The following is a 12,430-nucleotide window of genomic DNA, read 5'->3' on the forward strand; positions in this document are numbered from 1 at the left end:
GAGCGGGCCGGCGGAGGAGCGGCGGAGGTCAGAGGCGGCAGCGCCGGGAAACACGCCGGGAAACGCCGGGAAACACGCCGGTCTGAGCCCCGACAGGCCATGCTGTCTGTGGCCGTGCCGGTGCTGAGGGCGGCCCGCAGGTACCGTGTTGTGTGTCGGCCGGGTGTCAGTACAGGAGCCCGGGGACAGCAGGCGAGCCACGCCGTGTGGAGGACGGGGGTTTGGGGTGTCCAGTCTCAGGCGGGCGCTGGTTAATGTCTGTTCATCTGTGTACCAGAAAGCTCGGGTGATATACAGGCAAGAGCATTGTCACCCCAGGTCTTCACCACCGCGCCAGGTCTTCTATTATTATTATTCCACCACCTTTGCTGAGGTGTTGTTAGTAGCTAATATATTATTATATTTTATAGTATTAGTCATTATTATTTTAACTGATCATGCATTGGAAATGTCTTCCACTTTTACACCGTCACACCTTTAATATGCAAATAAGAGCCCTATAGGAAAAGGCAGACTGCCATACGGGCCAAAAAATGTCACCCAGGAACAAAAGTCTGATAATTATATAAAAAAAGCTGTCATTTATTTGGGAGCCACAACATGCCATAGGGACTGAAAAGTGACATGCATGATCCAAAAATGTCATATTGGTGCAAGAAAAATAGTAATGTAGGACAAAAGCATGTTTTATGTTGCAAACCTTATTTACATATTAAAGTCATTATGTGCTGCCCAGTCTGCTTGGCCCAACTGTACCTCAATACAGTACTGTACTGCGCTGTAGAGTTTGTAATGTGTTGCATTGTGCTGTACTGAACTTCTGCTCTATATTCTACATCTCAGAGTCTACAGAGCCAAACCCAGCCTGAGGATGACGTTGCAGGCCGCCGTCCCGCAGGGCTCCACTCGGCGCTGTCACCTGTCCGCCGGCAGCAGGAACCGCCTGCGATGGGACCTGTCCCCGGACGACATCCGGCGCCGGACGGAGGAGCTGATCCAGAGAGTTAAACGGGTGTACGACAGCGTGGGAGCGCTGGACATGGACCGGGTCTCATATGAAAACACCCTGAGAGCTTTGGCAGATGCAAAAGTCACATATACAGGTACGTCTTCATTAGATTGAGTTATATTAACAGTTTACCCAGAGGTAATTTTCGGGGGAATTCCAAACAGGTTGTTCATGAACAAGAGTAAGTATACCAGTCTCCACCAGGTGGTGCTCTGTGCATGAACAATGAAATGCCTTTATTTTGTTTGTTTGTTTATGTATTTATAATTGCTTTTTGGCAAGGATTAAACATGTAGAAAGGCGATCAATTATCCTGTACAGATACAGCAACAACACAACTGTGTGCTGCATGTTTTCTGGTTTAATAATTATATCTGAACCCTGTCAGAACACCCTAAACAATGAGGCTGTCACGTTTACAAACCTCGGGGAATGACTGAGGTCGAACTCTAATTGGTGTCCAGCAAATGGAAATGGATGTACATTGTATTGTACATTTTGCATCCCTTAAACCGGCATTGATAGCACGTCTCCCTGAGCGAGGTGGGGCACACAATGAGACACACGGAGACTGAGGCGTTATTACTCTTAGTATGGTCCAGGGGTAGCCTTCACCATCCCCTGCGCTGTCACCACCGTGGGCCAGCTGTCCTGGATGACCCCACACACGTGTCCTGAAGGAGTGTCCCGTGTCTTCCTCAGTGGAGAGGCACGTGCTGGATTTCCCGCAGTATGTCTCAGCCTGCCGGGAGCTGCGGGCGGCAAGCACCGAGGCGGACAAGAGGCTGTCAGACTTCGACGTGGAGATGAGCATGAGGGAGGACGTGTTTCAGAGGCTCGTGGTGCTGCAGGTATGGCGCATTGGGCTGTGCTGGTTTCACAGACCCAGACTGGCACTGGTCTCGGACGGCCCAATGGTGTTTTTGGTAGAGTGGTGATAGACGGGTGCTGATCGAGTTTAAAGTCGACGGCTCTCGGAGGTGCAGAGCCAGCTTCCGCTTTACTGTGGCAGAGACATCGCCGGGGGACAGAGCACAAGGTGTCGGGTCACGTCACTCCCTCCTGGCTATCGCTCCTGCACAGGGACCGAAATAAACCACTTGAGAGCAGAGAGGGCAGACGGGACATTCTGTACACTTATCAATCAGGCTTTCGTGTCTTGTGATGCACCCAAGGGCTCAGGGCATCCAAATCCAAAGGGTTCTCAACGTTCAAGTTTAGGTTGAGAGCACTCTGTCTCGTAGACCTGTGGAATTCAAAAGAGGCTGACGGGTCTTTCCTCCATGTAGGTTTAAATAAAGGTAGATGTTTTTTGTGTGTGTTTTAATTATAATTAGAGTTAGGATAAACCCTCATGGTAATGAGAGTGGGGCGGTTTGCTGTTGCTGGCGTTTCCCCGATTGATGAATGAAGGGCGCAGCTCGTTTTAAAATGAAGAAGTGGTCTCCTGGCTGGAAGAACCACAACAACAGCAAAAAAAAAAAAAAAAAAAGGGATCGCAGAGGTATTTAAAGAGCAGTTTAATTAAAGAACGAGAACGGTGCGTATCTGAAGCATTCTTGGCTGAGGATGCGGATTCTTGGCTGCTCTTTGATGCACGTGGAGAGGACTGCAGTCCCTCTATGGACGCCTGTATGTGTAGAGATTTGGGACAGCAGTAAGATCTTGCACATTCGCGGTTTGTGTGTTTATCCCATAGTTTTCCCATAGTTTGCAGCACCTGCGTCAAATAACCATCCCAGTATATTACTTTAAAGCTCGGGAGGACGTTAATACAAACAGGATTCTGTGTCACATTGGTGATGCTTATAAATTGGTTAATTAACCAACAACATCCTTCTGGCGCTTACTCAAAACACATATTTTCAGACAGTACTTGTAATTTTAGTCCTTTACTCTCCTGTAGGATAGCACTTTACGTTTTAACATGCTTCTTGCATTACTTGTACTTGTATTATTTTGATTTCCCCTATGCTCCCTTTCCCGTAGCCCTTGACTGTGACCTAACATCTTGTCTGCACTCAGCTTTTACAATCCAGGATGTAAGACCTCATTAATAGTATTCACATGGGTAAATTGGAATTTGTAAAATGTATTATGCTTTGTATAATGTAAATCTGAATTTGTAATGTTTGCTGGATTGAACTGTATTTGTGCAATTTGTATTGCCCTTATGCTTTGTAAGTCGCCCTGGATAAGGGACGTCTGCCAATAAATAAATAATAATAATAATAATAATAATAATAATAATAATAATAATAATAATAACAAGAAAAAGAGTTTTGACTGGTGTTTTTTTTCTGGTGCACTTTCAGGAAAAACAGCTGTGTGACCCCAAGCCTGAAGCTAAACGGTTAATGGAGAAAGTGATCAAACTTGGGAGAAGACAGGGATTGCACTTGTCCAGAGAGATACAGCAGGTAGGGACAGGTCTGATGTTGCAGGAGCTTTTACTACCGAGGAAACGGCACTGGGATATAATGACGGAGATATTTTGATTGGTTTGTGTTGAACAAAGAACTGATGCAATCAATGAGTCAGGAGACAGTTCACACCCCAGTCCTGTGAAAGTATAGTGTAATATATGTCTTAATTGATTAATTGATCTCTAATTATTCATGTATATGGATGAGGTTAATGAGCTTTACATAGGTGCACTAATCTTATCAGTGGGGTTTTCTGTGTGCTTCCCTAAACACAAGTTGGAAAAGCAGCTACTGATCAGCTATGATCTCTCTGAATACCTCACGAAATAAATACATATTTTACTTTTTAGGAGATCAAATCAACCTCTAAACTAATAAGTGAACTTTCAATCGACTTCAACAAGAACCTGAATGAAGAGAACAGTTATCTACTTTTCACTGAAGAAGAGCTGGGTGAGTATCTTCTGACTGGCCCTGGGCGATATGGCCAAAATACGATATTGCGGTATTTTTAACATTCTTGACGGTATGACGGTATTTTTAATGGCCAATTTATACTGTTCATAAAGCAAAAATAATAGGACACAACTGACATTGAATTACGTTTCCTGTTCTGTGTCAGTTGTCTTGAAACCAAATCATGTCCACACTATCAACGACGTACCTTTATTCGGGACAGATTCACTGGGGTCCGCCCACAGAAATCTGCGCAGAATCGCACAGCTCTGAGAAGCTGCTGCGGGAGGCGAGCTGTCAGACAAAAGATTATGCAGAAATCAAGAGGGACGTGTTCAGCTGAATGAAAACTACTACTGCCTCCTTGTTAGTGGAGGAATGTCAAATTTCATTAAACAATGAAGCCGTGAACAGCATTGTCAAAACCATAGACACTTGTCAATGCTTTATTATATAATTACATCAATTATTTAAAAAAAATGAATGTAAATCTATGATGCACAATATTTAAGTTGTTACTTAAAAGATTGGCAATTCTATTTTTTAAAATAACTAAAATATAAAAAATAATAAATCATCCAATTACATCGATTTCTGCAGGGTTTCTGAAGAAAGGTGGTCGCGTTTTTGTAGCGCAGATGTGTTCAGTTCTGCACAGATCTGCAGGATGCAACCTATCCTATTGGTGGAGCTGTGCAGATCTGCGCAGATCTATGGAAATTTGCATTACACGAACACTATCAGTGTTTTTTGATCAGATGCGTCTCATATCAGACAGCGCAGGCTCAAGCAGCCCGTGAACCAAGTTGTGTGATACACGAACACGATCCAGTTTATTGGTAGCTGAATACTATGACTCAATGACACAGTAAATAGTAAATTATTCAAAACTTTAAAATACCGATATGAAGGTATAGTAAAAGTCCAAACCGGTCCGTAAATGAATACCGGTATATCATTTTTTACGGTATACAGCCCAGCCCTACTTCTGACCGGGATGTGTAACGAGATCAGGTAGCCTAGCAGCAGCAGTGCCGCCTAAACCCAGTCTCGAGAGCCCGGCCCAGTAAGAGATCGGTCACCCACAATCGCTGACTTTGAGAGGCTGGGAACGCATGTGAAGTATTGATGAGTTAAGCAATGAACCTGTTCAAATGAAGGGTTATCGAGAGCTGAACAGGGTAGTGAATCGTTTACCGAATGACCTCTAAAAAACGTGGCAGAGAAACCGTCAATGTCAATGAGCCGCCCCACCCTGTTCATAACGTCTGTGTGCGGCCTCTTCCAGGCGGCCTGGCGGAGAGCTACATGCGAGGGCTGGAGAAGGCAGATGACGGCCGGTACAAGGTGTCCCTGGAGTACCCCCAGTACTACCCCCTGATGAAGAGGTGCTTCATCCCGGAGACCAGGAGGAAGATGGAGGCCGCGTTCCAGTCCCGGTGTAAAGAGGTAACGTCCCTGGCCACTGTGGAGGACTAGGTAACTGGGTTTTAAAATGCCGCGTCTGCCGTTGAGCTCTGGATTTCGATTCAGGGTGATGTTTGAAGCCACAACGACTACTCTGATCTTCCAAAACCCACGGTTAGGTGGAGCAAATCTCCCCAGATCAGAGGTCCGGTGCTCAGAGCCACCACAGTCAATGATCATTCACCAGAGTCATGCGCTCTCTCTTTCAGAGGAATGGGGACGCTGCCCTGAGTTTTAGGCTCGCTGGTGGTGGGCGGTTTTTAGTGAGATTATGTTGTTTTTTTAAACGCAGGAGAACACAAGCATTCTGGAGCGGCTCATCTCTCTCCGGGCGAAGATGGCCGAGTTGCTGGGCTTCAGGACTCACGCCGATTACGTCCTTGAGATGAACATGGCGAGGAATACCAGGAATGTGTCTCGATTCCTAGGTACGCTCTTACTGTTTCATGCAGAAGTCAAACTCTATACTAAAACCGAAGAACAAGTTTTGAAGATGTACTCAAGTTATTTCAATAAATCTAGGTGGGTCCCATTTTTTCCCCCAGTAATATCGCTAATAGGATGTATCTGAGTGTTGACACATTAAAAACCATGTGGTAAAAGTGGAAAACTGGATCTAAACAAATCTCTGAAACTCTGTGCTTGTTTCCAATTAATTTGTTACATATTGAGAGGACGAGGACGAGGGGTGTCTAAGAGTGGTGGTCTGTTGTCGTTGCTTTCAGATGCCTTCCACGAGAAGCTGAAGCTCGTGGGCGAGCAGGAGAGATGCTACATCCTGGAACTGAAAAGGCGCGAGTGCGGGGAGCGGGGCTACGAGTTCGACGGGCAGATCCACGCCTGGGATCTGCCCTACTACATGAACCGGGTGGAGCAGGTGAAGTTCTCGGTGGACAAAGACAAGCTGATCGAGTACTTCCCCCTGGAGGTGGTGACGGAGGGCCTGCTGGGCATCTACCAGGACCTGCTGGGGCTCACCTTCCAGCCGGTGCCCAAGCCGCACGCTTGGCACCCGGACGTCCGGCTGTTCTCCGCCAGGGACGCCGCCTCGGGGGAGGAGATCGGCCAGTTCTACCTGGACCTGCATCCCCGGTGCGTGCCCGTCTCCAGCTGTGTCTTGTTTCGGTTGTGGATACTAAAGCCAAGTCCCCCCACTCTGCAAAGAAACAATGTTTATTATTAGACTAATGGTTTAGCGTTGCTTGTGCCTCCCACAGAGAGTCTCAGTGTGAGTTATACTAGGCAGGGCAGCCATTTAATTTGGTTTTCAATCTGCAGAGTTCTTAAGATCTGTTGTCTGTAGCCTGTACACCCAGGAGCAGCTCAGGTGCCGTTTGTCTTTTGAATCCTTGTTTATCTCCTCTTGCCCTGCCTAAACATTTAACAATTATCAACACAATGACAAACGTTGACTTTGCCAAACTACCCACGGGCGCCTCAGTTCAGTTTGAGGTCCTGGAACACAGTTGGGACGTGCTGCCCGGGTCCGAGCGCGACTCTTTCTGTTGGTCTGGGCGTACCGGTTTCCTCTCCACTCTCACAGGCTGATCCTTCCTGCTTCTCTCTGTGAGATGAGATGCACCGTGATTAACAAGCTCGCGTTGTCTTTTCCAGGGAGGGGAAATACGGCCACGCGGCCTGTTTCGGACTCCAGCCCGGCTGCCTGCTGGCCGATGGGATCCGGATGTTGCCCGTGGCGGCGATGGTGGCCAATTTCACCCGACCCACAGTCGACTGGCCCTCCTTGCTGCAACACCACGAGGTGGAGACCTACTTCCACGAGTTCGGCCATGTCATGCACGAGATCTGCTCCAGGGTACGCCGTAGTGCTGCGCAAACAACAATGAGCTGACTGTGTTGCCTTTTGTCTGGGGGGAATAATAAGAACATAAGATTGTGTCCAATCGAGAGGAGGCCATTCGCCCCATTGTGCTCGTTTGGTGTCCATTAATAACTAAGTGATCAAGGATCCTATCCAGTCTGTTTCTGAATGTTCCCAAATTGTCTCTTCAGCCACATCGCTGGGGAGTTTGTTCAGATTGTGACGCCTCTCTGTGTGAAGAAGTGTCTCCTGTTTTCTGTCTTGAATGCCTTGAAGCCCAATTTCCATTTGTGTCCCCGGGTGCGTGTGTCCCTGCTGATCTGGAAAAGCTCCTCTGGTTTGATGTGGTCGATGCCTTTCATGATTTTGAAGACTTGGATCAAGTCCCCACGTAGTCTCCTCTGTTCCAGGGTGAAAAGGTTCAGTTCCTCAGTCTCTCAGTAGGACGTTCCCTTCAGACCTGGAATAAGTCTGGTTGCTCTCCTCTGAACTGCCTCTAGAGCAGCGATATCTTTCTTGAAGTGTGGAGCCCAGAACTGTCCACAGTATCCAGATGAGCTCTAACTAGTGCATTGGACAGTCTGAACATCACTGCCCTTGTTCTCAATTCTACACTTTTGACAATATACCCTAGCATTGTGTTTGCCTTTTTTATTGCTTCCCCACATTGCTTGGATGGAGAAAGTGAGGAGTCCACATAGACTCCTAGGTCTTTCTCATGCGATACTTCATCTAGTTCTATTCCTCCCATAGTGTAATTATAGTGGACATTTTTGTTACCTGCATGTAATACCTTTCACTTGTCCACATTGAATTTCATCTGCAAGGTGTCGGCCCACAACTGAATATTATCTAAGTCCCTTTGAATAGCCTGTGCTGCTGAGATTGTATCTGCTGAGCCGCCTATTTTAGTATCATCTGCAAATTTGACAAGTTTGCTAACGATCCCAGAGTCCAGATCATTAATATAGATTAGAAAAAGCACAGGCCCTAGTACTGATCAGGACGATGCTGCCCGAGTCATGGTTGAGTAGAAGAGCGGAGAGGAAACCGATTCCCCTGGCGAGAGAGAGGAGCTCTTCACACAGCCACCCTTTAAAGGCTCTGTCTGTCTCTCTGCTTCTCACCCTCTCCTGGTAGTCCTGTTTGGTAACATGGGACTGACTCTCCTCAGACAGACTTCGCCGAGTTCAGCGGGACACTGGTGGAGACTGACTTCGTGGAGGTGCCGTCCCAGATGCTGGAGAACTGGGTGTGGCAGAAGGAACCCCTGAAGAGGATGTCAAGGCACTATAAAGATGGGAGCCCCATTCCTGAAGACCTGCTGGAGAAACTCATCGCCTCCCGGGTGGCCAACACGGGTCGGTTTCCTGTTGTTTTTTTGCTTTTTCATCTTCATAGAACTCAAAATGTTATGACATCTGTGCAGTTGGCAAGAAACAGTGAATTGTTACAGCTCCTCGACTCCAGTGAGCCGTTTGTCTGTTAGTTATATGAGTAATAATGAGTAATACTGATTGGTGGTGTTTGGGTGAGGCATGTGACCCACCCCAGAAAGGAAGCCAGGCCTGGATTTTGCAACTTGAATGTAATTTTAAGTTTCCCCCCACCCCACAGGCCTCCTGAACCTCCGGCAGATCGTCCTGAGCCGAGTGGACCAGGCGCTGCACACCAAACCCAGCGCCGACTCGGCCCAGGAGTTCGCCAAACACTGCCAGCAGATCCTCGGAGTTCCTGCCACCCCAGGTAATGAGCGAGTTGTGATCGTGTCGACAGTGTGGCTGTTGAATTGTATTGCATAGATGTCTTGATGCAGGGTGTTGGAGTGGCCCCTGAGGGAGAGCCACGCTTGGACCCCATAGGCCCCCGAGCAGAAAGGGGGCACAAGTATGGATGCTGTGAATGCAGTGACAAAGACTAAAGAAAGGCATATTTGACAAACGACTGATTCGATGCCCTTGGCCTTATAGTCTGGATAATAGCCCTTTCAGAAACACTAATACTGTGTGCGTTGTGTTGTGTATGTGCCAGTGGAGGAGAAGGCCCTGTTTTCAGGGATTGGATCTTCCCTCAGAAGGATTCTGGGAAGGACTTCATTCTCTGTCTTCAGATGCCAATTTCTGCTTTTTCAGTTCCAAGAAAATCTCCTTTTCATCATGCAAATTTACATTGAAAGGACATAAATAATGGCAGCAATTTGAACAGATCGGTGAGTGACTGACCTCAAAGAGACCCCTATGAATACATCGTGTGCTCTTTCTACTTCAGTAATGTACAGGGAAGGGGCACAAAGAGCTCAGTCTATCTTTGGACTCTATTTTGGTGCTTCAGACAGTCATTAGTATGCAACCCAAGGAGCTGGGTGTGTCTTTGTCGTGTGTGTGTTCCTCATCTCATGTGCCTGTGTGTGATTGCAGCTGAATGCCTCTGTTTCGCCGCAGGGACCAATATGACGGCCGGTTTCGGTCACTTGGCCGGGGGCTACGATGGCCAATACTACGGATACCTGTGGAGCGAAGTGTTCTCCTTGGACATCTTCTTCAGCCGCTTTGAGAGAGAGGGAATCATGAACCCTGAGGTGAAGCACGGGCCTCCGCTCTTCGCTCTTTAACAGTTCCTCACCTTCCACACGGCCTTCACTTTTTTCCTCTAGCACTCGTGGTGCTTTTTCATCCCAAGGGATATTTATTTGTCCTCGCCAATACTTTTTTATTTTATGTACTGAACTGTGTTACATACCCAGGTTTTGGAGCGTTTCCTATGTCTGCCCAGTTTCATATGAACACGAACAAACACACACACACACGTACCGTAATCTGCTCTTCAGGCAAGAGATGGCCGTTTGATCTCTGTAAACTACAACATCAAAAGGGGAAACGTCAAATTGCAACAGCCAGGCTCGGAGAAATGCACAGCTGAGGGTGTCGGCGTCTGAACCTGTGCAATCTGATGTGGTTTCAACACACTCCTCTGTCAGACTGAGGCCATGGGTTTCCTCTTCTGTTTAGATATTTTGAACGTGTCAATTCTCTGAGGCTGAGATGTTATTATTACTCAGTACTAACTAATAATAATAATAATCATCCAGAAACTGTTGCTTCGAACAATCGGCTGTAATTGGGAAGGAGTTTGGTTACTGATCAACTTATTCCTATTGGCCAGCCAGCAGACGCCTTCCAGAGAGAAGCTCAAATCACAGAAACGTAATGAAATCGACATCGTCCTCTTGGTCTGTCTGACCGGTCTGTCTGACCGGTCTGTTCCTATTTACATAGATGTATTTATACTCACACAAACGCACATACAATTCACCCTCTTGTATCGGCAGGTTGGCTTGGAGTACAGGAGGGTCATACTGGAGGCTGGGGGCTCAGCTGATGGGATGGACATGCTGAGAAAATTCCTGGGCCGGGAGCCGAGCCAGTTGGCCTTCTTCCAGTGCAAGGGTCTGGCCTGCCAGGCGGAGGAGGCGGCCGCACAGTCACATCCCCCTCGAGAGGAGCCACAGGAAGGGCAGCCGAAGTGACCCGATCATACGGCCATCTGCATCGGCTGCTTGCGCTCAGGGCAGTTGGTACATTTGTGTGAGGAGAATGTCTGCGATGAAAACAGAAAAGGGAAACTGGTTGTTTGTTCTCACAGGTTGGGATTTGGCTTCAATGACTGTGAGTTTTTTTTCGGTTTTGCTTTCTTGCGCCACCCAGTTGCACAATAGAAATTTTGAAACGATTCGGTCAGTCTTCTGTAGTTTCCAGATCTTGAAGCTCTCCTTTGTAAACTCCTGTGTTCTGCATGAGTCATGTGGGCTGGATGGACACGGGCAGCTCCTATAGGGAGCCCATATGGGACACATTGCTGACTTTCAGTTTTGTCTTAATGTCACACAAGGAGGGCATAAAAACTCTAGTCATGCTGAAAAGCTATCCAAACCCATGACTGAATTATAATAAGGGGTGTGTCCTTTTCTGGTTAATTGGAGTGAGTTGGACTGCGCCAGTCCATAATTTTACACTTGCACACCTTAACTCAGGCTCAGTCAATGGGGTTTCTGTACTGTTTAGTATACTTGACTTACTTTAAAGGTAAGCAGTGTGTTCGAATGACTTTAAGCCCTTATTGCTGATTGGCTATTGATCTTGTTTTCGATCGTTTATCTGTCAATAATTATTGATCGTATCTGTACACAAAGCACAAGCAGTGTGATTAAGATCACGTTGAATCACAGAATACACAGAGCCAACCAGCAGAGGATAAACCCCACTACACCACAATGTTCTCGTATGTTCTCTGTATGTTCTCGTATGCAGACTAAACAGTATTGTCTCACTATTATTAAACTGATTAACTGGTTGATACCACAGTTTCCAATGGAGGGTGTGAAATACTGTACATTGTGTAGCTGTATCTGGTCAGAGTCTTCACCAGCACTGAAACACAGCTGTGTGTCTCAAAACCGCACACACTGTCCATGTGCAAGAACCAGGAAGTCAAAACCATTGCACTTCTTTGCACTTCTTTGCACTGGAATAACCATCATACACGAACAGGTGTTTGCGCATCTGTGAGATTGTTGCTTGTGGAGCTTTCACTCCTTAAAATATAGCCTGTTTAAATGGCCCTGAATGTTTATATGACTAAACTAACAAAACATGCCGACCATCTAAACACTAACCATTGGTACCATCCATATACTCACTCACCTACAATAACTTACATTTTTGCAATTGCTAAAATAGTAAAAAAAAAATTAGCTATTATGATCTGTGCCGTAGGGAGACAAAGGCATGCAAAATTAATAAACTCACTTTGATGTTGAGAATTGTTTCATTTGACAGTGTTTGTAGATCTGAATACAGATTATTTTACTATAGTGACCTTGTTTTAGAATTATAAAGCTATAGACTGTAAAGACTATAAAGCTGTCTTTTGGTTACATTACAAAACCACCCCTAGGGGGAGCAAAGTATCTGAAGAAGAGAGATTCATTATAAAATTCCCAAACAATTGAATTCCTTCCCACTTCTGAGTTGCATTGCTTGTAAATTCCAGAGAATGTTTTACAGTTTTACCCATTACACCACGCAAGAGAACCAGGGCTATCACAGCTTTTTCTTCCCCTTCTGAAGGAGAGTTGCAAAACATTTTTAGAGATGACACGAGAAATGTAAAGGGGCAGAAACTCAACTCTTTCTATTTTCAGCTGACCCTGAAAATGTGAAAACGATAAGGAATTCTGCCATTTTAGGTGGA

General features: G+C 46.3%; 1 protein-coding gene across 3 annotated transcripts; it reads left to right on the forward strand.

The window, feature by feature from the left end:
- Positions 1–26: 26 nt before the first annotated feature.
- nln (neurolysin (metallopeptidase M3 family)) lies at positions 27–12,189 on the forward strand. 3 transcript variants are annotated; one of them, XM_066711553.1, is made up of 13 exons: positions 27–140; positions 844–1,103; positions 1,712–1,860; positions 3,325–3,429; positions 3,786–3,888; positions 5,180–5,340; positions 5,651–5,786; positions 6,084–6,450; positions 6,973–7,174; positions 8,355–8,541; positions 8,798–8,926; positions 9,622–9,758; positions 10,509–12,189. In XM_066711553.1, exons 1-13 carry the CDS (start codon positions 100–102, stop codon positions 10,704–10,706), a joined length of 2,175 nt encoding a protein of 724 aa, XP_066567650.1. In that variant the 5' UTR covers positions 27–99; the 3' UTR covers positions 10,707–12,189. The 3 variants fall into 3 exon arrangements, with proteins under 3 accessions (XP_066567650.1, XP_066567651.1, XP_066567652.1); XM_066711554.1 differs by lacking the exon at positions 27–140 and adding an exon at positions 167–337; XM_066711555.1 differs by lacking the exons at positions 27–140; positions 1,712–1,860 and having other exon boundaries at positions 957–1,103.
- The last annotated feature ends 241 nt before the right edge of the window (positions 12,190–12,430 follow it).

This window comes from Amia ocellicauda, chromosome 8, assembly GCF_036373705.1.
Source record: "Amia ocellicauda isolate fAmiCal2 chromosome 8, fAmiCal2.hap1, whole genome shotgun sequence".
In the NCBI taxonomy this organism is placed as follows: Eukaryota; Metazoa; Chordata; class Actinopteri; order Amiiformes; family Amiidae; genus Amia; species Amia ocellicauda.

Bases quoted from the DNA above. Each gene is read 5' to 3' on its own strand.
- nln (XM_066711553.1), top strand. From the start codon at position 100: ATGCTGTCTGTGGCCGTGCCGGTGCTGAGGGCGGCCCGCAG. The intron at 1,861-3,324 runs GTATGGCGCATT...GTGCACTTTCAG, and splicing joins AGAGGCTCGTGGTGCTGCAG to GAAAAACAGCTGTGTGACCC. The intron at 5,341-5,650 runs GTAACGTCCCTG...TTTTAAACGCAG, and splicing joins TCCAGTCCCGGTGTAAAGAG to GAGAACACAAGCATTCTGGA.